This window comes from Rhinolophus sinicus, chromosome 18, assembly GCF_057876585.1.
Source record: "Rhinolophus sinicus isolate RSI-liver-muscle chromosome 18, RSI-T2T, whole genome shotgun sequence".
In the NCBI taxonomy this organism is placed as follows: domain Eukaryota; kingdom Metazoa; phylum Chordata; class Mammalia; order Chiroptera; family Rhinolophidae; genus Rhinolophus; species Rhinolophus sinicus.
Window position 1 is genome coordinate 13,885,004 of NC_142518.1, and position 26,410 is coordinate 13,911,413.

Sequence of the window (26,410 nt, forward strand, 5' to 3'; positions counted from 1 at the left end):
TTGTTAAGATTTACTGTCTCCTACATTCTTTAATATGCTAAGCATACCAAGTTATAAATCAATTTTACAAAACAAAAGACTGAAAGGAGTCAGGAAAATGAAGATTTATGATGTTTATTTATTTTTTCTCTTCCATTCTCCCAAAAATTTTACTGTGGGATTCTTTCATGTTTTGATGAAAATCCCTATTGTGCTGTCATTTTTTTATCTTGATAAAAATCCTCAGACATCACTAGGTGTGGGAGAAGCTGGGGCTGTGATATCATGTCCGGCTGTGGCACCAGTGGCAGCCCTCACTGCCTCTGTGGCTCGTGCTCTCTCATCTTGCAGAGCCTCTTCATACCAAGGTGACAAAGCATTAGGGACTGTTTCATTAAGCTTGGCCAAGAATTCCAGGACTTGCATCTTGCTTGTTTCAGCGTGAGCTCTCGGGCCCCACAGAAATTCGTAGCGTGCAGGTTCGCTGTCAGGTACCTGGCGGTACTCCAGGTACTGTAGCTGCACCAGCTCTGTGTTAATAAGATTCCTGGGTTCCCCATAGACGTGGTGCTTCCTCCCAGCGTATACTTCCAGCATGTTCAGGAATTCCCAGATCTCCTCCTCGCTGGCCCGGTTGCCTTTGATGAAGATCAGGCCCAAGATATTCATGAGGAGACCCGTCTTGGGTAATCCCCGGCCAGCATACACCCTCCCATTATTGGGGAGGTTCAGTTTGCTCACAAGGCGATATGAGTGGTTGCTTGAGCTGACTTCCTTCAAGTCCACTGCAAAGACGGCCTCAATACGATTAGAGGCTTTCTGGAGGATGTCATCCAACTCGTCTCGGTTATTTTTGCCTACAATCTGGATCATCTCTTCCTTCAGAATGGGCTGCTTCATTTTATACTTGTATATAAGATATTGCTCCACCAACTCCACTTTCATAGTGAGAATCTCACTCCATGAGTTCGCAGAAGATAAGGTGTCAGAGGAACATGCATGTTCTTCATCTAGGCTTTCATCATCTGTACTGGATCTGGTGTGAGAAGAACCCGAAGAGGCAATGGTGGTAGATGAGGCTGTCCAAGAGCCCTGGGAAGTGCTACTTGTCTCTGTAGCTGATGGAATCTGGGGATTACCCCCCAAAACAGAATAAGAGCAGCAGGGGGTCTCTTCTTCCACTGGATTACCCCCCAAAACAGAAGAAGAGCAGCAGGGGGTCTCTTCTTCCACTGAATTACCCCCCAAAACAGAAGAAGAGCAGCAGGGGGTCTCTTCTTCCACTGTATTACCCCCCAAAACAGAAGAAGAGCAGCAGGGGGTCTCTTCTTCCACTACTGATACTGCCTGAAGTGTCTTGTGACTCTTGGAGTCATCGCGACCCCGGTTGCATTTCTCATGGGCACGGGGCATATTCTTTTGACCCCGAGGCATGACTGTGGTCCAGGACAATGGTCAGGCACATTGATGAGGGCACCTGGGGTGGAAGGTTGAGAGGATGTGTGCACCTTCGGCATGGAAATACCACTTGGTTATAAGGAAGGCTAAGTTTGCAATTCTCCTCAATGGCACTGCTCGAAAAACCCACAGGGCTCCTATTCTAATCGGCCTGTCCCCTTTCAGCTGCATTCTGTGTGCTCTGACTCTAGCATACTGATGGGACAGCAGGGGCTGGCCATCTTCTAGTTTTAGGAGTCTTTTGTTTCACATTCAAGAGGGTCATTCAATTGGTGAGAGGTCATGGGACCCAGAAGAAGTAAGTAAAGGGCATCCTCTGTCCAGGACCCAGTGGGGAGTTTCTGTCCCGGTCACTTTGGGGTCCTCAGTCCTCAATAAGGGCCCTTACTTTGGCTCCACTTAGGGCCTGGTATGCCCAAACCTTTAGTCGAATGGTGGCTCCACCTTCAAACTAAGGATTTCACCTCCCATAGGCCTGATGTAAATAAGTGTTGGGGGAGCTTCAGCGGGAGAGCCCTGTCCTGGGTCTTCAAGGGCTGAAACCAGGGATGTGACCAGATTCTTTGTCATCCCTGCGATTTAGTGGTGGTGGTCCCTCAGTGGTTGCTTCCACCCCCATTCTGGCCTAGAATTGCTCCCCAGCCCTTGGGCCTGCCCCTCCTCCTAAGGCCAGCACCACCCTGAGACCCCCAGGAGGAAGTGAGGATCTCCGCCTCTGACCATACCTGTCTCGGACTCCTGAGGCCAGGTAAGGAAGAGAATTCTGTCCTGTTTCCACTGCTGAGAGCTGTGTGGTTCCCTTCGTCCTCACAGTATTCACGTTGGCCTCTGGAAAGCCTAGAGATCCTCCCACTGCGGGCCTTAGGCCACACCCCTTAGAGTAAGTCTCTCACCCCTTTGTGACACCACGGGAGGAAGTGAGTATGTCACATCCTGTCAACAGTGCCCAGGTATCCCAGGGCAGCCAGCAGGGGCAGGGTTCTCTGTGGTCCTCTCAGTTCTGAGGGTGGAGGGTTCCCTACATCCTGACTCAGGGTCCTCACCTGGACTCCTGGCAGGGCCGGGGACGTCTTCCTTGGCTTACCTGAGGACCCTCTCCTCAGACCAAGGCCCTCCATTCTGCCACCCTTCTCTCCGAGTCAGTCTGACAGCCCTGCCCAAGGCATCCCAGGGTTGATGGCTGGGGCAGTCTCTGTGCCACCTCACTGCCCTGGGGTCTGTGGTCTCTCTGGGCTCTGCCCTTGAATCCTAGCAGGGCCTGGAATGCGTCTCTATAGTGTCCTGTGTCACAGAGCCACAGACCACGGTGCTGACTTCCTGGGGTGCCAGAGAGGGAAGGTCAGGGAGTGCCACATGAAGCTGTCCTCCCTGTACCCTTCCTGGGGTGACAGCAGGATGCAGGCTCCTTGGGGCCTCTCTGTTCAGGGTAGGGGTGTGACCCGAATGCTCACTCGGGACCCTTACCTGACTAACGACGGGCCCCGGGACTGCTCCTTCTTTCAACTTAAGGTCACCCATATAGAACAAAGCTCGCATGTCCCTGAGAGCCCTGAAAGTAAGGGAGGGGATGCTCAGCCCGACAGCCCTGTCCGGGCCTTCTGGGTCTGAGAGCAGACAGAAGCCAGTCTCGCTCCAGTTACCAAGTGGTGTGTCTCATCAGTCCTCGTTCATCAGAGTCTTCCTCGCGACTCCTGTCTTCTATGAAAGGCTTCCTGGGAAATGGTACATCTTTGAAAGCTCTTGGTTAGTCTCCCTACTGCAAACCCAGCAGAGACCTTTTTGTGCCCCAGGAGTGATGCGAGGTGGGGAAGGTGCTGCAAAGGCAGAGGAGGGCCTACGACAGGTGTTGTGTTATCAGAGGAAAGACACCGATCTCTTCTTTCTCTCACTAGCCACACTTAGGCTCTGATCCGACTTCACTTCTAATAGATCTACTTTTCAAAGGGAAGGAGCTGAGCCCTGTGATTTTGTGAGCCCCTGATCTTTTGAGGTTTATTGATATTTGCTTTGTAGATTATGATATTGTCACTGAATACCATCTTTTTCTTTCTTTATGCATACCTCATAGTTGTTTTGTATTCTTATTGAGTATTCCTCGGGCTGTGTATTGCAAAACAATATTTTGGATATGAAGTCCTGCTTTTTAACACCTGAAATCCATCTTGCAGTAGGGAGCAGAAAAGTGAATTAAGTGACGTGAGGTGTCTGCCAGACTTGGAGGAGTTGCTCAGTGTGGGCTCTAGAGGAATTCAGAGCCAGGCTCTAGTCCAGCTACGTCATTTAGCAGCCTTCAATTTAAGACTATTCCAAGTTCCTTATCTGCAGAGTGCATCTGATAGTCTATCACGTGGGATCAGAGACACGCATATGTGATGTGATGGATGTAAGTCACCTGGACAGTGTCAGGCAAAGTCTGGTGCGTTTAATGTATGGCAGTTATTACGAAGATGATTGTGACCACAGATGATAACAACCTGCCCTCACAGGATTTTATTTCCAGCTTCTATTAAAGAATATGCAACTGTAAACACTATAGAAATGCACATGAGCCGAAGTGTTGCTGAGCCAGTACAACTAAGTAGTGTTTCCCTATTAGAGCATCTGTTATTTAATATGGGCGTGGGATTGTCTTCTCCAGAAGGATGCAAGTCAAAGTTCATTTGTCTCAAGGACCAACAACTTCTCTTCCAGGTGCCTTTTCATCCAAACCACCCCTCATTTTATTTATTGCATCATCACCAAACATACAGCCCTCCCTTAGAGTTTGCCAAATTATACTCAAATTGCCTAATTAAAATGCCCTTTGAATGGAGCAAGCTCTGGCTTTCCCTGCCCATGAAAAGAGAGATGGTCCAGTGGCTTCTTGGCATCTCACTTCAAGGGAGTATCACCCTTATTTCTCAGACTCTCTGGACATCCGATGCCTAAAACACTGGGCTTGTGCACTGTGATCCTCTGCCCCAGGGCAAGCGCACAGGACCCCTTCTAGTCTGGCCCCGGGTGGAGGTTCCTCTCTTGCTCTCCCACACTCCAAGGTAACCGTTAAGATGTCCTTTCCATTCCAGTCTTTGTCTCTCACCTCTGAGACCCATTATCTGAGGGTCTGGCCCCTTCCCACCACTCCCACAGCATCATCCAGCCCCCCAAGCAGCCTGGCTTAAAATGACCTCTCCGCCACCACACCGTCGCCCCAGGACCAGCAGTTTCCCAAGGCCCAAAGCTGCCTTGATCACGTGATTTACAATAAATTGCTCTCATCTGTAAGCTTTTTTTCCACACCCCTACTTTTTACTCATGAAGAGGTGGGTATCTCCTCTGTGACCAGGTAACCTCGGTGTCAGGGCACCACCCCGTGGGAGGATGTGGTGGGCGATAGGGTTCTGAGCCCCTGAAATCACAGTGCTGTGCTGCCTGAGCTGTGCCAGGTGTCTCCGTTGGGGTCAGCTGTGAAGGGTTGGGGAGGGGTCAGATGGGCGAGGCTGCTGGTATGTTTGTGGCTTTGTTCTCTTCCCAGTAATGGTGACTGCCAGACCTCAGATGCCTCACCTCTGTATCTCCACCCTTGTTACTGGGATTAGCCACAGTGTGCAGATGCCACTCAGGATCTGTCTTTCCAGTTCTCAGGGCTGAGGAGATTCTGCTCTTTAACCCAACGTTCAGTGCTATGGTTTCTTCTGTGGTCTGCTGTAGCTCGGGGATGGTGGGGGAGGCAGCCAGTCTCCATGGCTTTGTTTTCTGCCTGGCAGTGGTGGCTTCTAGACCACAGATATCACAGTGCTGTATTTGGTCTCTGCCCCAGGTCCCTGCCCAGATCCTGGGTTCAGCCACATTATATTCTGATCACTCAGGCAGGAGTGTTCAGGCCACAGAAAGAGCACCTGAAGCCTGACTCCTCCCCTCTCCCAGGACAGACATCCATGGCCCCTGTGTCTGCACTTCTCCCTTCCCACCTCCCCTATTTATTCCAATTTGCCCACCTTAAGATGTTTCAATACGCTGATCTCTCAGATGTGTTTGTGTGTTGTGTAGGGAATTCTTTGTTGAATTATAGCTTTTTAAATTGTAACTTCAAGGGAAAAGATCAAGGGGATCCCTCACTCTGCCATGCTTCTGGCATCACTTCTCAACATATCTTATTCACGTCTAGTTTATTTCCATTATGATCAGAGAACAAATAGAACTCTGATTTTAATCTTTTGAGATGTATAAAACTTATTATATGCCCTAGACAATGGATTACCTTGATCCTTTGCCTAGCTTTTAATTGGGTTATTTGTCTTTTATTTTTGAGTTATAAGTATTCTTTATATATTCTTGATACTAGATACTAATTAGACATACATTTGCAAATATTTTTTCCTATTTTTTAGATTGTCTTTTCACTTTCTTGATAGCTTTCTTTGGAGCTTGAAAATTTTCATTTTAAAAGGTACAATTTATCTATTTTTTCTTTTCTTGCTTGTGCTTTTTCATATCTAAGAATCCATTGTGTAATCCAAGATCATGAAGATTTACTCTCTGTGTTTTCTTCTAAGAGTTTTGTAGTTTTGCTTCTTACATTTAGGCGTTTGATCCATTTTCACTTAATTTTCATGTATGGTGTGAGGTAAGGAACCATATTCATTCTTTTGCATGTGAATATCCCGTTGCCCCAGCACCACTTGTTGAAAAGACTATTCCTTTCCCTATTGAATGATCTTGGCACCCTTGTTGAAAATCGGTTGACCACAAATACAAAGATTTCTGAATTTTCAATTCTATTCCATTGACCTATGTCTATCCTTATGCCAGTAACACACTTTCTTGATTACTGTGCTTTGCAGTAAGTTTTGAGACCTGGAAGTATGAGTCATCCAACTTTGTTCTTCTTTTTCAAGTCTGTTGGCTATTCTTTGTCCCTTGCATTTCCATATGGACTTTTAGATCAGTTTGTCAATTTCTACAAAGAAGCCTGCTGGGGTTCTGGTCAGTGTCTCTCTTAGTGCTAAGACTGAAGATGGTGACCAGAGATGTTTACTTAATGGTACTTAAATGATGTTTCCTTTCAATAATGTAATCTTCTTGCCAGGATTCAAAGCAAATCTTTACAGGTAACATACAGGTAGTTTGTGGTGATATTTAGCACCACAAACTGAGGAGCCTATTTCCTAGTTATTTGAAACAAACAACTGTTATCATGATTTGGGGAGATTGGGGAGATTCGTGCCCAAAGATGTGACTCCAAAAGGTCTCAGAGGAGAAAAGTTTCAATATGTATGCATGTTTTAAATAATGGAGAACAATATTTTTGGTGTTAAATCACAAACTTGAGAGTGGTTTCCTTCTGCTTAGGCTAAGACAGCTTGAAGTAGTCAAATTTACTGCAACATGACTAATGATGTGCCATTGTGATACAGTTTGCCTGCAATTTATATATTTATTGACATATAGCCACAAGTAAAGGACTCTGATTATAATGATAGCTTGATATCTGAAAAACCTCTCAGGAAGTTAAATGAGAATGCACTGTCTATTCACAAGGCTCCAATTGGTGCTAAACACCAATTCACAAATTGAATCTGTAAGTCTAATGACAAGACACAACAGACTGTAGAAGAAATTTTGCAATATGTCTGTTGTATGGATGCAAGAAGAATGGTTAGGAGCAAGCGCACTGGATTTAGACTGAAATGTTTTACTGTCTAGTTGTGTGCCCTTGAGCATCTTACTTAATCTAACACTCAGTTTTCCTATCTGTAAAATAGTGATAATAATGGTATCTAACAGGTTTTTGGTGAGAATTAAAAGAGATAATCCATTCAAAGCACTTAGCACAGTCCCCGACACATGGCAAACATGCAATTATTTGTAGTTATTACTTTTATCATCATCATTATCATTGTTATTACCACTACTATGATTTAATGGTCTAATCACCAATGCTATCATTAAAGGAACGTACAATCAATGTCCTTCTAGGAAAAGAAAATGAACACAGAAGGAGTATATGAGATAAAAGAAAAATCCTGAGCATATAAAATTGTCAACATTTTGGTAATTTTAAGCACATTTTGATATCAATAGTATATAATTTTTAGAGTTAAAATTTAAAATAGAATTATGGTCAATAAAAGCATAGGAGTTGTAAGTAGGGAGTGATTGACATTTAAATTTTAAGGTCTTTATATTATTTAGGGAAAAGATAACATTATTGATTTACTTTAGACTTGATAGGTAAGTGTATGAAAAATTCAAGGGTAATCACAAAAAGAATAGAAATAGAGTATATTTTTCAATCCATTAGAAGTGAAAAATTGAATCTGAGGGAATGAAAGTACAAATAAAACTTAATCAATGTATATGAAGGCAAGAAAGGAGAACTCAAAGGCATTATGTCTATGTGTACTACTTCGGCAAGGTGAACAAGATATGCAATAAAAGTTACGTTTTTCTTGATAGAGTAGGAACTGTTGAGTAAGGTGGTTTGGTTCTGAAGTTCAAGAATTAAATGTCTCACATAATCCAAATATCTGGTTCATTTGCAAATTAGAATATAGGCAATGTTGTCCTGCTCCACAAATGTTCCTTCACTTGCCTCTCCCAAATGGATAGACCTTGCTCCAGCTCTGAGTGAATCAGACTGAATTGAGTTGGATACAATTAAACCTGAAGTAGCCCAGAAGGTCTAGCTAGAGTAGGGCCAGAGAATTCTATCCTCTCAGATCCTCTGTGTAGTAGGGATTACTTTTAAGATCCTCACTGGAACCAACTCAAAATTATTTCTTTAGACCCAGATTTCCAGGTCTTTCCAAAGCAGCAGATAGATGGTGAGCTAGAATCCCCTAATCCCCCACTAGAAGGTAAGATCCATAAGAATGGAGATTTTTGCCTGTTTCATTCGCTGTCATGTTCCCTGTCCATAGAATAGTGCCTGACAGATAGAGGGTGCTCAGTGAATATTTTCCCAAACTTAATGAATAATACAGGTAGCATTCTGGTTGTGAAAGGTGGCACCATGGAATGCTAGAGCTAAACGGATCATAGAGAACATCTTGACCAACACCAGTAGCTTACTTTGCCAAGAAGCTGACTAACATAGTCTCCCTGGATGAGTTTAATCTATACCATGGTTCTGATGGCCACATGGACAACACTCATGTATTCTCTAGCCCAGGCCCATCTCTAGGCCACCAGACCCATGCATAGAAATAAATGTATTGACATTTCTAGTTAGATGTTCCACAGACACCTAAACATAACATGACAATTGCTCTCATTAACTGCTGCTTTAGAGGGTAATGATGAGAACACTGATCTATAGCATAGTTGATCAACTATACACCAAATTGATTTTGTCATTTTGGCTGCCAAAATAGTGTCTGCTCAACTCTAAAGAGGTTGGCCTATTTATGTCTTATTCTATTCCAGCCTATTTTTCCTAATCTGATTTGTATTCCTCCTGGTCCTAGTGCTTTATTATTATTTTTTTCATTTAACATTTTTTTCACTGTGTATTTTCTTCAAATCACTTCAAGTCCTTTGTGGAATTAAGCAGAGTATGAATAAAAGGAAGAACTTATTATCTCTTCCTGCAAATCTGTTCCCCTTCTTGTATTCTCTATTCTGGTTTTACCAGCCTTCTCCTTTTCTGGCTCTACCATAAGAGCTTACTTACTGGTCTTCCTGTCTCTCTTGAGTCTGTCCCACACCTGGTTTATATTTCATAAAGTTGCCAGAAAAACCTTTCTAAAACACATCTTTGGTGATGATCCTTGCCTGTTCTAACCCCTTCACTGATGACCCTCCACTCCCTAGGAATGAAATCCAGATTGCATTGCACGGAAGTCAAGGCCAGCCTTTGAATTCTTCGCCTCCCACACTCCTCAGCTGGACTAGATCAAATCTCTTGCACCTGCCTGGAATGCCCCATGCTGTTTTACATTCACGTGCCCCAATATGAGCTGTCCTCTTTGCGTACAAGCCTTGCTTTGACTAATCAAGTTCTACAGCCTTCAGGACTCACTTCAAGTGTAACTAATATCTCTTAGGAAGCCTTCCCTAAACCCACTTTACCCTATTTTTTATAGAACCCCTATACCTTCTATTTTCCTTATCTATAGCCCTTATTCCACCTTGCACAATTATTTATGCCCCGCCTTTTCTATTGTTCTATGAGTTTCTCGACCATACTGTTTTATATTCATAGTTTTCTCCAGAGCATCTAGGGCATTGCCTGGCACATAGGCATATAGGAGGTAATCAATAAATCAACACTAACCACAACAGCTAATGCTTACGAGAATGTACTATGCACCAAACGCTGTTCTTCTCATAATAACACTAAGAGATAGTTATTATTAAACCCATTTTGTAGATAAAGAAGCTGAGGCAAAGCTATATTAAGTATTAGGTTGGTGCAAAAGTCATTGCGATTTAAAAGGTTAAAAATAATTGTAAAAACTGCAAGTACTTTTGCACCAACTTAATAACTTACCTAAGGTCACACAGTAAAAAAAATTCTGGCAGGACTCAAGCCCTACAATGTGGTTTCAGAGTCACTCCTCTTAAACACAAGGAGACTCAGAATAAATGATTCAAAATGAAGAAAACAGAGTATAGTGTTTAAGGGGCATGCTCAAAACCAATAATGAATCAGTGGTAAATATTCTAAGATAAACAAAGATTAATTTTAAAGATCAGTGATGTTGTTGGATGATGGTTGTGATTGTGGGCTCCAAGTTCTGACTCTGCCAGGGTAATTAGTAGTTCTGATTGTTAGGTTGTTAGTAGACTTCTTTAGCGACTCCATTCAACATGAAATAAATTTTAATAGAATTTTAGTTTAGGTTTCAGTGGACCCCCTAAAGGACAGCCACAAAGGAAAATGATTTTTTTCTGGTTCCAGGTCTGCACCTGAATTAAGGCAAGTGTGGTTACACATATCACTTACCCTTTAACCTCTTGTGCACATTATGAACTATTTGCATTAGATTGGGTCTTTTGAGAAACAGATGCCAAGATAGGATTAATGTTCAAGAAATTTATTAGGGGACATGCCTGTGAGAGAAAATGGAGATCAGCTGGGAGAAGCTGGAAGAAGCAATGCAGATCTAAACCCAAGTGTAGGACAGAGGGAAGGATGGAAGCTTGGGTGAAAGCATCTGAATCTGCACTGCAGTTCTAAGACAGTCTGAAAATAACTTAGGGAAGTCCTGAGGCTAAGTCACCCATCAGAGAAGTCCTGCACCTTCCAGGAATGTGCTGCACTCAATCATTAGCTGGAAGCAGCCCTGCCAAGTTGTCATTGCCTGGGAGGTGTGGCTTCGGAGCAAAATGTAGTTGGGTTTCATAATGCAGCAGTTGGAACTTGCCAGTCAATTGAGCTCCTCGGAATAGAAGATCCAAGAGATGTATTCTCATGGGTACTACACCATTTCATTAGCTTACTGTCTTTGAAATCAACAAACATTTTTGTTAAGTTCTGCTCTAGAGTTTAAAAAGTGACTTAATAACCCTGTTCTTCCAAGCATCATTTTTTAAAAAAATATTTTGGTGAAATGGGAAAATATTATAAGATTGTTTTTATTCATAACACATTAAAATCAAAGGAACTGACTTTACAAAGGACAAAAGAACCACTATTACAGAAATTTAATTTATTTGCTTTTCGGTAAGTTGCTTAATATATCTTTATACTATGTTCTTTGATTTCAATTTAAGTGAAATTATAAAATGAGAACTTTCCTCTGATGGTTCCTACAGTGGAGGAGATAGATGAGAGAATAGGTGGGGAACATTGGGAACCAAGTGCTTTCATAAACACCAAGGACAATGTCAGCACTCTGCTTCTAACCCAGACCACCCCTTCTAAGACTTGTCATCTCACACTCTCTGATTCCATATTTTATGTCTTCACTCTCTTATTATGCAAGTACTAAATGCAGAGAACATCTTTAGAAATACAGAATCAAATCAAACAATATTAAAACACTATGAAATTCCATCACCTTAAGATACGCATTGTTATTTTTGGTGTGATCTTTCTAATATCTTTCTTTCTTTTATTCTAATATTTTTCAATGAAAATATATGCACATAAAATTAGAATCATACTATAATTACTATTTTGTGATATAATTTTCACTTCTATAGTGTGAATATTTTCTATTAAGTAAATATGGATATGAGTCATCATTTGTGATAGCTGCATGGTATTCATGTTTTGTGTGCATGTACTACAATGTATACGAACCATTTCCTACTGTAAGACATTCAGACATTTAGGTTGTTTCTGGTTCTTCACTATTTAAAAACAATGCAGCCATAAATATCTTTATGTATGTGTCTTTTCTAAATTGTTTGGTTAGTTCCTTAAGATTAATTCCTCAAAAGAGAATCGCTGGATCAAAGATTACAGGAAACTTGTTAGGATATAAACCACATTGAAGTTATACCATGAGTGGTTGTCAATATTAGCAAAAACAATAACACAAAATACCCCACTTAGTCTCAACTATAGCTTTTGCATTGTTTTGAGGAATCAAAAGGATTTAGGGCTGCCTCATTTCATTCCAAATCATGTTCTCTCCCTCCCTTTTGGTGATGCCAGGGGGAGATTCTCAGAACCTCAAATAGATATACTTCTTATTCAGAGCAAAGCTAGAAGGCTGGAAAAAGAGAATTGTAGGAAGTACTGAAGTGACCATAGGAAAAAGAGAGAAAAAGTTGGAGGAACAGAGAAAGAGAAGATGAGGTCCCCAAGATGTCATCTCAGGCAGATTCTGTATATACTGAAAGATAATCTAAAGTAAATGAATGCTTTACACCTCTGCACTCTGCATGTGTGACCATAGAATAGTGTTTTTTTTCTAGTGCTTGTTTTTGAATAAACTGCCAGATATAAGCATAACAAAAGTATTTCAGATTGTATGTAATGTACAGCATAGGGAATATAGTCCATGATAGTGTAATAACATTGTACAGTGTCAGACGGTTACTAGACTTATCATGGTGATCACTTCTTCAGATACATAAATGTGGAATAGCTATTGTGCACGTCTGAAACTAATATTACATGTTAGTTATATTTCAATAACATTTAAAGAAAAAATGTATTACAGATTGTAGAAGATACTAGCTATTTGCTCACCAATACTCATGTTCTATTCCTTCTTGTCATATGACTAAACTATATTTCCCAGGACCCCTTGCAATTGAATTATGACCAATGGAGTATGAGCAGAAGTGATGTACTCAACATCCAGCCTGACTCCTAAATCTTCCCACGTTTTTCCATGTTTTTTTCCCTTTGTCTGATGCTAGAGGCACATGATAGAAGAAGCCACTGATCAATTACACTCCCTGCAGTTGAAGATCTGGAAGGTGTATTCTTACAGCTACCACAAGAAAGAATGGGGACATTCTTAGTAATTTCACTAGGTGTAAATGAGAACCATTCTGGTCAAATAAGGACAGGACATAAGGACACTTTCTCCATGGCCCACACTTCAGAAACATAATGGTTAAGAGCATGAGCTTTGTCATCAGTGGATATATGAAAGCAGTTTTCAAACTAGCCTAGTTATCTGGTTCCTTGGGCAACCTAATTAACCTCACTAAACTTTAGTTTACTCACTGGTAAAATGGGAACATAACTAATATAAATACACTGCCAGCCTGTTGTGTGAAGAAAAACTTATACATATGAAACAATTAACGTAAAAATGACTCAATCAATGATAGTATTAATATTTTTCTAGTTTATCTGGAGAGACAATGTACAGTAAAAAGAAATTGCCCATGCCTTGCAGCTCCAAATAATATCATGCAACCAGCCCATGAGGCATTAGCATTGCAGAGTTGAGGACTGGACAGTGGCAGAAAAACCTCTTAATCAGAAATAATTGGCTAGAAGAGTTGAGACTTGAACAATTAGCAGAGCAACCTCACCTCTATGGAAATGGCATTGTTTAAGTGGGTATATAATCAGCTCTTTAACAAGACTGGCATTGATGGGTTCCCCAAGTTAGCTTGGAATTATTTTCTAGCTTGATACAAAAGCCACTAACTGGCTATTTAATCACACCCTGCCCTCCCCTTCCCATATTTGAGCACAAGAGACAGCACTTTTTGAACCTTCAGAGTATAGAGAATGGCTTCAGAAAGTAGGCATTTTTAATCCTCCTACAACAATATGTAGGAAACAAGATTAATGGAATTAGTTATAACTCTGTACATTAAGGATATGTCTGGGGGATTTCTTTTTTTGCTAATATGCATCAATTCGGAGAGAACACTTAAAACTCTTATTAACTCTTATTAAAATGCTTTTAATTTATAAAAGTTTTCTTTTTGCAATAATGTTATAGTTAAGCCCACTCTGAAAACATATCCACCATGCTTATAAACCTGACAGATTTTTATACTCTTAATTAGCTAGGAATGCTCTTTTTGAACTTGAGTTAATTCCAGCTATTAATTTACCCCCTGGAGAGAAAATTTGCCTAAAATTCTCATTACCTGTTCCTGTGAACAAGAAATTCCCTCACTGGCATCCCTAACACTCTCTCTACCAATCTTTGTCCTCTTCTGTCCCAATGATCCAAATATGTTTGATAATAGAGGATTTCTTTTTCTCTAAGCAAGGCTTTTTTAAATCTCTTTAAAACAGCTTTATTGAGATATAATTCACATACCACAAAATTCACCCATTTAAAGTGAATAATGAACGACTTTTAGTACACTCACAAAGTTGTGCATCCATAACCACAATCAATTTTAGAACACTTATATCATTCCAAAAAGAAATCTTGTACCTCTTAGCTGTCACTCCATGTTCCCCCATCTCTCCCAGCCCTAGGCAACCACTTATCTATTCTATATCTTTATGTATTTGTCTATTCTTGACATTTCATATACATGGAATCATACAATATACATGGCTTCTTTTACTTATCATAATGTTTTCATGGTTCATCCATGTAGTACCATGTACCAGTGCTTCATTTATTTTATTGCTTAATAATATTTCATGTATACTGTATTTCCCTGAAAATAAGACCAGGTCTTATATTAATTTTTGCTTCAAGAGACGCATTAGGGCTTATTTTCAGGGGATGTCTTAGTTTTTCATGTACAACAATCTACATTTATTCATTTACAATAATCTACATTTATTCATTTATTCATGTACAAAAATCTACATTTATTCAAATACAGTCATGTCATCTTCTTCTGGAACATCGTCATAACTCTCCAAACCCCAAATTCTGGCTTGAATTTCTTGCAACTCCATTTCCTGTAGAACCATTGGCCCCAATCTCTCATGCCCAGCAATAGAGCTCGCCTTAAATGAGCACTTCTTGTCCATGTATCCTGCTCGTAGTGCATTGGCAACACAGCTGTCACTGATTTTATCCCATGAATTCTTCACCCAAGTCATCATCTCTTGCAGACTTGGCTTCACAAAGTTTCCATGCTGATTTCTCTCCGTTCTGTTTTCAATGTAGTCATTGATTTCCATGCACAAATGGTCCTTGAATGGCTTGTGTTTATTGCAATATCAAGAGTCTGGAGATAGGCAGTCATTCCTGCGGGAATCATTATTTGATCTATTCTTCTCTCTGCAAGGAAGTTCTTCATGTCTTTAGCATGGTGAGTGCTGGCTGAATCCTAGACTAGCAGACCTCTTTGTCCACCTCGCAAAACAAGTGGCAGCATTAAATCAACCCACTTCCTTGTAACTGCTTGTGTGCACCAGGCTTTTTTGGTTTCAAGAACATAAATGCCTGAAACACGTTCAACCTTATCTTTCTTGCCCTTAGTGATGATTAGAGGTGGGGCTTTCTTTCCATCCAGACAAATTGCCAAAATACAGGTAACACGTCCACTTTAGTAACCAGTGGAGGGAATGTAGATTGACGAGGCACCCCTCTGATCAATTGTCATTTGAGATCCTTGACCCATAAACACTGCAGTTTCATCCATAGCAATCATGTTGGAGAGCTGGTATTTAGAAAAGTAGATGCAATCAACAAAGGACTTGAATGCAAGTGCACGTTTGATAACTTCAGTATCTTCCAGCTTGAACAGTGTTGTCAATCTTAGAGACAGTTCATATCGCTGAAGGAAGCCATCCAGCCAGTGTTGTGATGCTTTGAATTCTTCTTGGGATATTTCTAACTGTGGTGCCATTGCAAGGGCAAATGATTGAATATCGGCCCTGCACACAACCAAAGCCTTTGCTCTCCTGTCAGCAATCCATTCACAGATGATGTCTTCCAGCTCAGGAAGTAATGGTTGCCAACCTGATCCACACTTGGGCTTCTCAGCATTTCCCTCGTCCACCTGTTGACTGAGGTTATCACAGTCTACTCACCATTTTTGGACCATTTGGAAGTTCCAACTTCTTCTCTTTGCAGAAAGCTGTAAGATTCTTGCCCCGGGCGTCCTCCATGATTCCCTTCTTGTACTCAATGGAATAGCTCTTTCTTTTTGCACTCATCTTGTCTGGGGGTCAAAATATTATTCCCTTTAAATCTACCATTAAATCAAGTGTTAATTGAAGGTTTATGAGACAGGAGTGGCAACAAAAGTGATGACAGTTAAGAATGATGGTCCAGGCAAAAGCGACGAAAAATTGCAGGCACCAAAATTCAGAAAAATGTTTCTTTATTTCACACGAGTGCATTAAGTACATCCGTTACAACACACGACGTATTGAATGATGAAGATTCATATTAGACACAACGACATTATCATTATGTCAAGTGTGCACGTTATTCATGCATTGTGTCTGTACTCCGATTAAGTCATTTGACAATAAGTCTCATCTGTTTACATAGGTGTTTACCTCTCGTCCAAAGGCGACCACTTGGGTATTTACAAATACTTAATTATAATTTATATTATCATTTATTTTAAGTATTAATGTCAATAATATTATTTATATTTAATTATATATTAGTATTATTTTATAATTCAATACACCCATTGTGCGTTCTAATGGACGTACTACATGCAATTGTCTGGCTGACAATCTTAACTAGGGCTTATTTTTGGGGTAGGGCTTACATTACGAGCGTCCTGAAAAATCATTCTAGGGCTTATTTTCTGGTTAGGTCTTACTTTTGGGAAAATATGGTAGAGATACCACATTGTATTTATCCATTCATCATTTGATGAACATTTGGGTTATTTCTGCTTTTTGGCTTTTGTGAATCATGTTGCTATGAACATTCAGGTACAAGTCTTTGTGTGGACATATATGTTTTCATTCATCCTGGATATATACCTAGGACTAGAATTGCTAAATCATATGGTAACTCTAAGTTAAATCACTTGAGGAACTGCCAAACTGTTTTCCAAAGTAGCTGAAATATTTTACACTCCAACAGACAGTGTATGAGTTCCAATTTTTCCACATCCTTGTCAACTCTTGTTATTATCTATCTTTGGGATTACAGCCAATCTAGTGCGGTGAAGTGATATCTTATTGTGGTTTTGATTTGCATCACTCTGATGACTAGTGATGTTGGGCATCTTTTCATGTGCTTATTGGCCACTTGTATATCTTCCTCAGAGAAACGTCTATTCAGATTCATTGCCCATTTTTAGAGTAGGTTGTCTTTTATTATTGAGTTGTTAGAGTTCTTTATATATTTTATTTTTTTAATCAGGTTTTCAAAATATTTCTCCCATTCTGCAGGTTGCCTTTTCAACTTTCTTAATACTGTTCTTTGAAGCACAAATGATTTTAATTTGATGATGTCTAGCTGATCTATGTTTTTCTTTTGTTGCTTGCTTTTGATGTCCTATCTTACCTAATCCAAGATCACAAATATTAATGCCTGTTTTCTTCTAAGAATGTTACAATTTTGGTTTTTACAGGTAAGTATTTATTCCATGTTGAGTTAATTTTTAATATGGTGTGAAGTAGGGGTATAACTTCATTATTTTGCATGTGGATATCCAGTTGTCTCAGCATCATTTATTGAAAAAGACCATTCTTTCCCTTGAATTGTCTGGGCATCCTTGTCTAAAATCAGTTAACAGTAAATATGAGGGTTTCTTTCTGGACTCTTAATTCTATTTCATTGATCTATAAGTCTATCCTTATGCCAGTACCACACTTTGTTGGTCATCACTGCTTTGCAGTAATTTTGAAATTGGAAATGTGAATCATCCAACTTTGCTGTTCTTTTTCAAGATTGTTTTGTTTATTTTTGGTCCCTTTCATTTCCACATGAATTGTAGGATGAGCATATCAAATTCTGCAAAAATATTTCCTGGGATTTTGATAGGGATTGTGTTGAATCTGTAGGTCAACTTGGGGAGTATTACCATCTTAACAATATTAAGTCTTCTAATCCATGAGCATGAAATGTCTTTTCATTTATTTAGGTCTTCTTTAATTTCTTTCAACAATATTTTATAGTTTTCAGAGTATATGTTTTATACTTCTTTTGTTATGTTTATTTATTTTTTATTTTACTTTCTTAGTAAATTTATTGAGGTGACATTCGTTAATAAGATTATATAAGTTTCAGGTATACAATTTTATAATACATCATCTTTATATTGCATTGTGTGCTCACCACTCAATTACTATTTTATTCTTTTTGATGCTATTATAAATCCAACTGTTTTCTTATAGAGGCTTGTTTTCAGTTGAAAGTTTCACAAAAGGCTATTTCTTTGAAATTTAGGTTGAAATTTTAGAGGTCAAAAATAGTCAAAAACATATTAAAAATTTTAATTTTAGCTAATATATTAGAGAGGGATGCTCAGGCAGGACAATGTTCTTATCATATTTGAAAAAACCTTGCACACTCTATCTGTTGTTGAGAGTGTTATTACCAATTACACGGTTTGCAAAGGAGCTTCTCTTCAGACTCAGGAAGCAGGCGAGGTATGTGTTGGGCTCCTCAACTCCTCTTTCTTTAGAGCCTCATTCTCAGCTTCCCAGAACTCTCTTAAGACATGCCAGCTTTCCATATATTCCTTGGTTAACCAGAGGTTACAAGTGTGGTCTCTGACCTAGGCTTGCCTTTGCTGACCAGAACCCTGAATCCCTCATTCTCAATTACCCCACTCTACCAGCCCCCACCTCAAGCTTTCTGTGTAACGCCATTTTTCTTAGTGGATCATGGTGAGGGGATAGTGGGGGCAGGAGATGTGGCTACAAATGCATTATCATATGTCCCAGGGATGCAGAAGAACTTCAGTGAGAAGTGCTGTCACATATACAGAGGGAAGATCCAAGAATAATGTCAAGGAAAAATGGTCACAAATAGAAGTCAGTGCAACAATAGTCAATAGTACAGTCTGAAATGTCATCATAGGCAGGGATCAAGGCAGGATAAAAACATGACAGTCTGTGGCTTTAACAAAGGAGAGAAGTCAGTGATGGAGCCAGACCTTGAGATGGTAGTAAGAAAGTTGACATTCAAGTCTAAGCTGCTTCCCTTAGTCACTATCAATTCAGTTCCTTCCCCTTGAGATAGTCCTCTAAGTTCCTAACATGTTTCCCCGAAAATAAGACCTAGACGGACAATCAGCTCTAATGCGTCTTTTGGAGCAAAATTTAATATGACACAGTTTTAGTTTACTATAATATAAGACAAGGTATAATATAATACAATACAATATAATATAATACCAGGTTTTATATTAATTTTTGCTCCAAAAGATGCATTACAGCTGATTGTCTGGCTAGGTCTTATTTTTGGGGAAACACAGTATAGTGTCCAGGCTTCTAGTATTAGTCAAGGTTCAATCAGAAAAGCAGTATCATTAGAAAATTTCTCTCTCTCTCTCTCTCTCTCTCTCTCTCTCTCTCTCTCTCTCTCTCTCCCTCCCTCCCTCCCTCCCCCCATCCCTATCCCTATCATTTTTATCTCTATCACTATCTCTTTCCTTATTACTATTTCTATCTCTAGCTACATCTATGTGTTTATACCTATATCTATAAATAGTTATATTAAGGGATTTTTTATAGGAGTTTCACCATACATAATTGTGGAAGGCCATTAAACAGCCTATGTGAGGCTGTTGCTTCTTACTCCTCAAAGTCTTGTGCTGGAGCCCAAACTGTTGGCCAGCATTCATAGAAGGAAGACAAGCATGAGGTAGGGGAAACAAAGGTAAACTGGAACCTTAAAGACTGAGCTGGAACCCACAAAGATGAACTGGAACCATGTTGGACTCTCACCATGACCTTTAAACCTTCAACTTTGATGATGGGGGTTTCCTATATAAATTGGCATCCTTCATCTCAGAGCAAATACCCAACTGTCCCAGGAATTGGAAAAGCTGTAGGAGGCAGGAGCTAAAGGAGCTGTGAGTCCAGCTGCTGCCCCACACCAGAAGAGTGAGCCCACAGATAGGAGAGCGCCTGTGTGAGCTGGAACAGCACCTTGTGCCCTGCCCTGCACTGATCTTTCAGGAGTAAGAAGACAGCTCTGCTTCATTTGTATCTTCCTAATCTGACATAAAACGTCTCTGTGTACCACCCTAACCCAGACTGAAGGGAAAGAAATTCTAGAGGAATATGTTTCCAGGTTAGTTAAGTTGACACTGAACAAACCTACAATGCTTATCAGCACAGATCATGTTTTCTCATTAAGAACTCCTTATTCTTCCAAGAGCACTTGACATACCATTTTCAGAAAAGAACCCTCACTCTGTGGGGTTCATGTTCCCAGTGGATGGGTAGGAACTACCTCAAGGCCTTCTGGGGTACGAATCTTGATATCTGGATCACAACTGGCTGGAGCCCTAAGAAGCATTTTTTTTCATGTAATGAGCTACCTTAAAAGACTAAAGAAATATAGCTGAAAGGATGGAATTTCTCGGTTCAATGACATCAAATAGGTCTATCACTTATAAAGCTAGCCCTTTATGTTCTCATGGATTATGGTACAATCTCACAGACATTTTAACCACAAGCTGTCTTCCTGTGAAATTTGCTCTTGTGTAATGGGGAGTGAAGCAAGTAGAGAGGGTTGTTTGATATTTATAACTGGCCTCCTTTAATAGATGTGACCACAACTCTCCAAACAGAATGAGTATCTTCTTTAAGAGCAAACAGATGTAGAGTGGTAGGACTATCCATACTCTCCTTAAATTCCATTCCTTCAGGTATTGATTTAGGATACGTTTACATTGTAACAATGAATGCACCCAGCATTACTCATTTTTTTTTTCTTTCTTGTTTTCTCTGTGATCATTGTTAATGAATGGAGGTAGAAAACTACAACAAGAAAAAAATTACTGGCTTTGGATGGTTATATAAAACTAGTTTAGAGTTTGAAGAGATTCCAAGAATGAAAAGAATTACAGGTTAGCCTTGCAAATTGTCAGCTGCCCTGGGCCAAACATGATTTATATGTGCAGTAAAGGTTTCAGTTTGTTTCTTGTTCTGCCTTAGGATTCCATCTCTCTTCTAGTAAATATGACATCCCCCTTCCACACACATAAACCCACCCCCAACCATTACCAGTAACTTTGAAAAAGAAAGGCAGAGTTTTACACTGTTTGCATCTTGGTACATTTTTGTATGTTTATTTTCAACAAATAGCCTGGCTAGGTTTTCCCAATAAACTACAAACCAAATATATTTTGGGTTCTTCAAGAGGAAAAAAATATCTTCTTAAACACAAGTGAACAAGATGATTTCTTTATCAGGAATGAAACTAGATTCTTTATCAAAATCTGTAACTTGTGTCTTTCTCTGGAGTCAGTAGTTATGATACTTGCATTTTTTTTTTTTTACTTCTTTGCTACATAATTTTCTGTATTACGAGCCTCTTTGGAACCAGAATGCCCTATATTCTTAATGACTTAGAGAGCCAGAATTATACCTCTAGTTTCAACCTTGTTGAAATCCCATTGGAAAAGATGGTCTATTACTACATTCCCACTGAAATTTGTACACCTGGTATTTCAGGACCTTTAATAATTAAATAAACAGCATGACTCCCGAATAACTGCAAAATTATTTGACAGCAACTGACAAAGACTTATACATTAAATCCAACAGCTTCCAATCTAAGAGGGAAAGATGCCAATACCCACTCAAACAATTCGATGGAAGAGGACAAAACTGAAATTACTATGGATTGTAGAAAACCAGGCAATAAGAGTACAGGTGTTCTCCAAAGCTTTCTTGTAATTGGGAACTGGGAATACTTTACAGAGCAATTAGGAATGCCTGACCTGTCTTTGAGACATGTGTCATGTATTAACATCCTAGTCCAGTACCTCTTTTGACCCAATTTAGGGGAAGGAGGCAGCGTTTGTTTTATTTTGCTCAGTTTTGCAAATCCAGTGTCTGGTAAGAAATAGATGGTTCTTAACTGTAGAAAATATAGTCTAAATATTGGGCTAATGGAAAGTCAAGGCTAGTTAGAATTAGCAACCAGGCCAGTAGCCTTTCTAAGCTGATACTAAATCCATACTGACTTTCCCCTAATAGTTACTCTAGGTCTATATATTTCCACTCTCAATTGGAAAACATACTTCTGACTTCATTTTCTTTAGATTCCAAATAAAGGAGCTTTGGCTGGTTTGTGGGATTTTGCCTAAAATAGCAAAACTTGACCTTGTCTACATTTCAGTAATTAGTAGCAGTACTTATCACAGTTGTAACCTTATCAGCTCTAAATGTGATATACATGAGGACATCAATCTGTTGAAATTCAAAACAATAAATAGGTCATCTTTCTTACCAGTAGAAAAGCCAGCAGTTTTATTATACTCTATGCAATGTACTGTGTATAGAATTCAGATTTTACTGAAGTGATAAGGAGGGTTTGATCAAATCCCCACCCAAGAACAATCACTGTCTTATTTTTAGGGAATTCAGGAATTTTACTTCTCAATTTCAAGAGTTTATTAAAGTCAGGAATAAAATTAATGTAATAGTCGTGTTGCTCTGGAATAATATCTGTCCATATAAATGCCACTTACAATTAAGAATCAGCAGTGACTGGTTTTGAATTTCCTTTTGCCAGAAAATCTGTGTTTCTTAAAATGGCAATTCAAAGAAAGTTTCAGCTGTTGGAGTGAGGATTCTTTAAAGGAATTCAAGCAATTAATGTGGGGACCACAGTGTCCTCTTCCTTCGTTATATCCAAAGGGAAAAATATCCTAAAAAGAGTCTGGGCACAAAATTGAATAGTAGCCTTAAAGGCCTGCAGCCTCAGCTGTGTCACTAACTAGTCACAACCTTGGATATTCCAAATGACGTCTGTGGGTATAAGTTTTCTCATCAGGAAACTGGAGATTATCTTTGGTTGACCTGCTTTGTGTTCTTATGGCAAAATGAAGAAGGAGAATGTTGCCAACTGCAGAGCATCATATGAAGCTAAGATGTTGTAATGTGAAGCTGCCTGTGTATGACAAGGCCATTGGGAGTCAGAAATACCTCATGGTGAACAAATCTTTGGCTATTGTTTTCTCTAAATCAATGATGCTCAACCCTAGCTGCATTGTGGAGAACTCTAAAATATACTAATGTCTGGGCCCTACCACCAGTGACTCTGATGTCATTTGATCTGGGGTATGGCCTGGGCGTTAGAATTTCTGAAAACTCCCAGGTGGTTGTAACGCATAGCCACGGTCAAGAAACAATTGCAGAATAAGGATTTTTGGATGCATGATTCCTGCCTGCACCTGAGCTCCTTGTGTGGCAGACCTGTAGAGATATCATCCTCCTAAGGCTTCATTGGACCTAGCCATAGGAAATGAATCACTGGGATAGGATCAGAAGATTTATATATGAGTCCTGGATGTGTCACCTTTAAGCGGTGTGACTTTGGGCAATTAATGACTTTGCTGATAATAACAACAATATTAGAGCTAGCATTTACGGTGCACTGAGTATGAACTGCTAACTAGACATGCTAAACATGTCTAGTCCCCAATAACAACCCAAAATAAACATTATTATCCCATCTTACAGCAGAGGAAACTGAAGCTTAACCATAGTCAGTGACTTACCCACATTTTTCCTTATTTAAAAAATGGATATAACAATAACCTGTCATACACAATGACCAGATGAAATAATATACACAAAAATTCTTTGTAAATTAAATCACTGTACATACATGTAAATTCAGCAAACACATAGTGGTATGGGAAAAACATGAGATTTACCTTCATACAGACTTGGGTTTCTATCCTACTTCTTCCCACTTAAGAGCATTGCAACCTTAACCAGTTTACTTACTGTGTTTTTAAAATGATATAATGGAGATAATAATACTTTTGTAGGATTGTTATGGATTACAGATAACGTACTTAAAGAGCAAAGCACAGTGCCTGGCATTACAGCTCAATAAAAGCAACTATTGTCATTTCCAACTGTATGCATCTCTGTAAGAGCAGGTAGTTACTGCTCTCAAACTTAAGATGAATAGCTATGGAATCTGAAACTGAAATGTTGTCTTTGTTGTTAGTATTATTGGAGTTCTATTATTCACGTATTCCATTCTGGATTTTGACTCATTAGGCTTGGGCTTTTGGCTTTGTATGTACTCCATCTAAAGACTTTGCAGTCTATCTCTAGAGCTAAATAGAGCTTATTGTCCTTATAAGTAAGAGGACTGATGGTGCATCCTCACCTTCATGCGGCAGCCTGGAAAGTCAGTTTACCTTGGCCACCATAATCCTTATCTTTCTGGTAAGAGGATCCACTAGCAACTTCAGGATTTACATAAAAATTCACAGACCCCAAATCTCAGCCTCATACTGAAGAAGAGGATTCAAATGATGTCTAACAGGGAAATCTGAGCCATTTCCCCATTCCTTGCTCCTTTAAAAAGAATGAAACAGTCTTTAAACCATTTCACCCAATTGAGGCAAATTTCCTCACTAAAAAATAGAAAAAGGTTTAGGAGCCAAAAAGTCAACACTGTAGGGTAAACTAGCCATTAAACAAGCAACTGTTCCTTTATGTGTGCTATGGGGTGGGTGGCTCACCTTAGCACTCCTGGGTGATTATTGAAATAACTTTACTAACAATTGTCACCCCAATAAACTTAATAGAAAATAAATAATAAATAATAAATATTTTCTAGCATATATGTCAAAAGAGAAGAACAAGGAAAATGGTATGAACATACTCCTGCTTAAAGAGTCCTGATGGGATGCTGTTACTAGCAAGTGTGTCATGACATTTGCACAACTCACATGCTCCTTTGGCTCCATTTCATCACCAACTATCTGTTTAATACTTACTATAAACACAACTCTTGAAGGATAGAGATGCCATGTAGGATGTAATCCCTGTGCTCAAGGAGTGTGTAATTTATTTGGAAAGACGAGTCCACATAGATAACAATTCAAAACCAGTATGTAATTAAATGATTACTTCTGTAGTACAGATCAGGTAGAAGTGGTGTTTGAGTTTTTATGAATGTGAGATCAATGTGAGACAGGGTGACTTGGGAAGTCTTTGTGGAGTTGGTAAAATGTGAGGTGGATTTCCAAGAATGGAGATATTTTGGTAACAGGGAGGGCAAAAGCATTCTAGATGACAGGAATTTTACGTATCCTACAATGACTATATGACTGGAGTATTCCCAATTAGTATTTAATCAGTCTCTCTCTCTCTCTCTCTCTCTCTCTCTCTCTCTCTCTCTCTCTCCCCCTCCCTCCCTCCCTCCCTCCCTCCCTCCCTCCCTCCCTGTCTCCCTCACCCCCCCTCCTTTTTCCCCCTTCTCTTATTCTCCTCAGAGTCTTTTCCTCTCTTACAGGACAAGGTCAGATGCTAAACCAAGCAGAACTCTGAAGAGAATCAAAACATTGCTAATTACTGGCTTCTATAGGGACCTGCCCTGCTCTGAAGAGATTCACTAGCCTTCTAGAAGGTACCTGCCTCCACCACGAAGATATTTATTACCAAGGCAGAGGACAGATAGCTCCCATGCTAGGGGTCAAACTTCTCCGGTCGTGGTGTTACATGAAACTACTCATGATGCAGGGTCTCTCGTGTCATACCTTAATATCTTGATTGTTCCCCTGTGTGACATGATCTGCTAGTCACTGTGCTCCCCCAAATACTCAGATTACCTTTTAACTGTCCCTGCATCAACAGCATGGAGGCCTGTAGAGGGACCATCAGACTCTGCCCTGGCTGTGTTCCATTCTGCTTGCATGTCCTTCTGTTCCTTCCAGCTTGGCCTGAACACATTGCCTGTGACTGTGACTTTGTCTCTGGGTGCAGAATACACACACTCTCCCTTCTTTCTACATTAATTGACTTCCACGACCTCCAGTTATGAGTCCTTTCTTGGCCATTCACTTTTCACTCACAATCACACCCATGGTTTTACTGCCACTTCCACACTGGCCATTGTTCAGTTTGGGTCTCCATCCCAAACCTCTCTCCTAGTTCCAGATCTGTAGAGCTAACTGCTGGCTTGATATCTCTATTTAGAAGTTCCATACACAATTTAACATCAGCCTACCTAAAACCATAGTTTTCCCCTCTCCCAAATTTGTCCTTCTTTTCATTCACTTTCTCAATCCATGGTGGCACAATCTGCCTGGTTATCTGTGTTAAGATTTGCTGTGGCTACAAGTGACAGAAACCAAAAGAACAGTGGCTTAGACAAAATAGAAGTTTAATTTTCCTGCATGTAAATGAGAGTGCTTCAGGGCTGATTTGGCAGCTCTGCAAACATCAGGGACCCATGTCCTTTCAATCTCGCTGCTCTGCCCTCTTCAATATGCACTTTCTACCTTATGTTCCAAGATGGCTGCTCCATCTCTAGCCATCATGCTGCATTTCATTCACCAAAATAGAAGAAAGGGGAGGAGAAGGGCATGCTCATTTTCATTAAGGACTCATCATGGGAGTTTCACATACCACTTTCATTTACAGCCACTGGCCAGAACCTAGTCACTTGTCTATAAAAAAGTCTCAGAAATATGGGCTTCTCCCATTTCCATTAAAATTCAAGGCTTCTACTACTAGGAAAGAAGG

General features: G+C 39.9%; 1 protein-coding gene across 1 annotated transcript; it reads right to left on the reverse strand.

The window, feature by feature from the left end:
* Positions 1–222: 222 nt before the first annotated feature.
* On the reverse strand, positions 223–1,413 carry LOC109439459 (melanoma-associated antigen B5-like). Its single transcript, XM_074323985.2, has one exon. It carries the CDS (start codon positions 1,411–1,413, stop codon positions 223–225), a length of 1,191 nt encoding a protein of 396 aa, XP_074180086.2.
* Between the last annotated feature and the right edge of the window lie 24,997 nt (positions 1,414–26,410).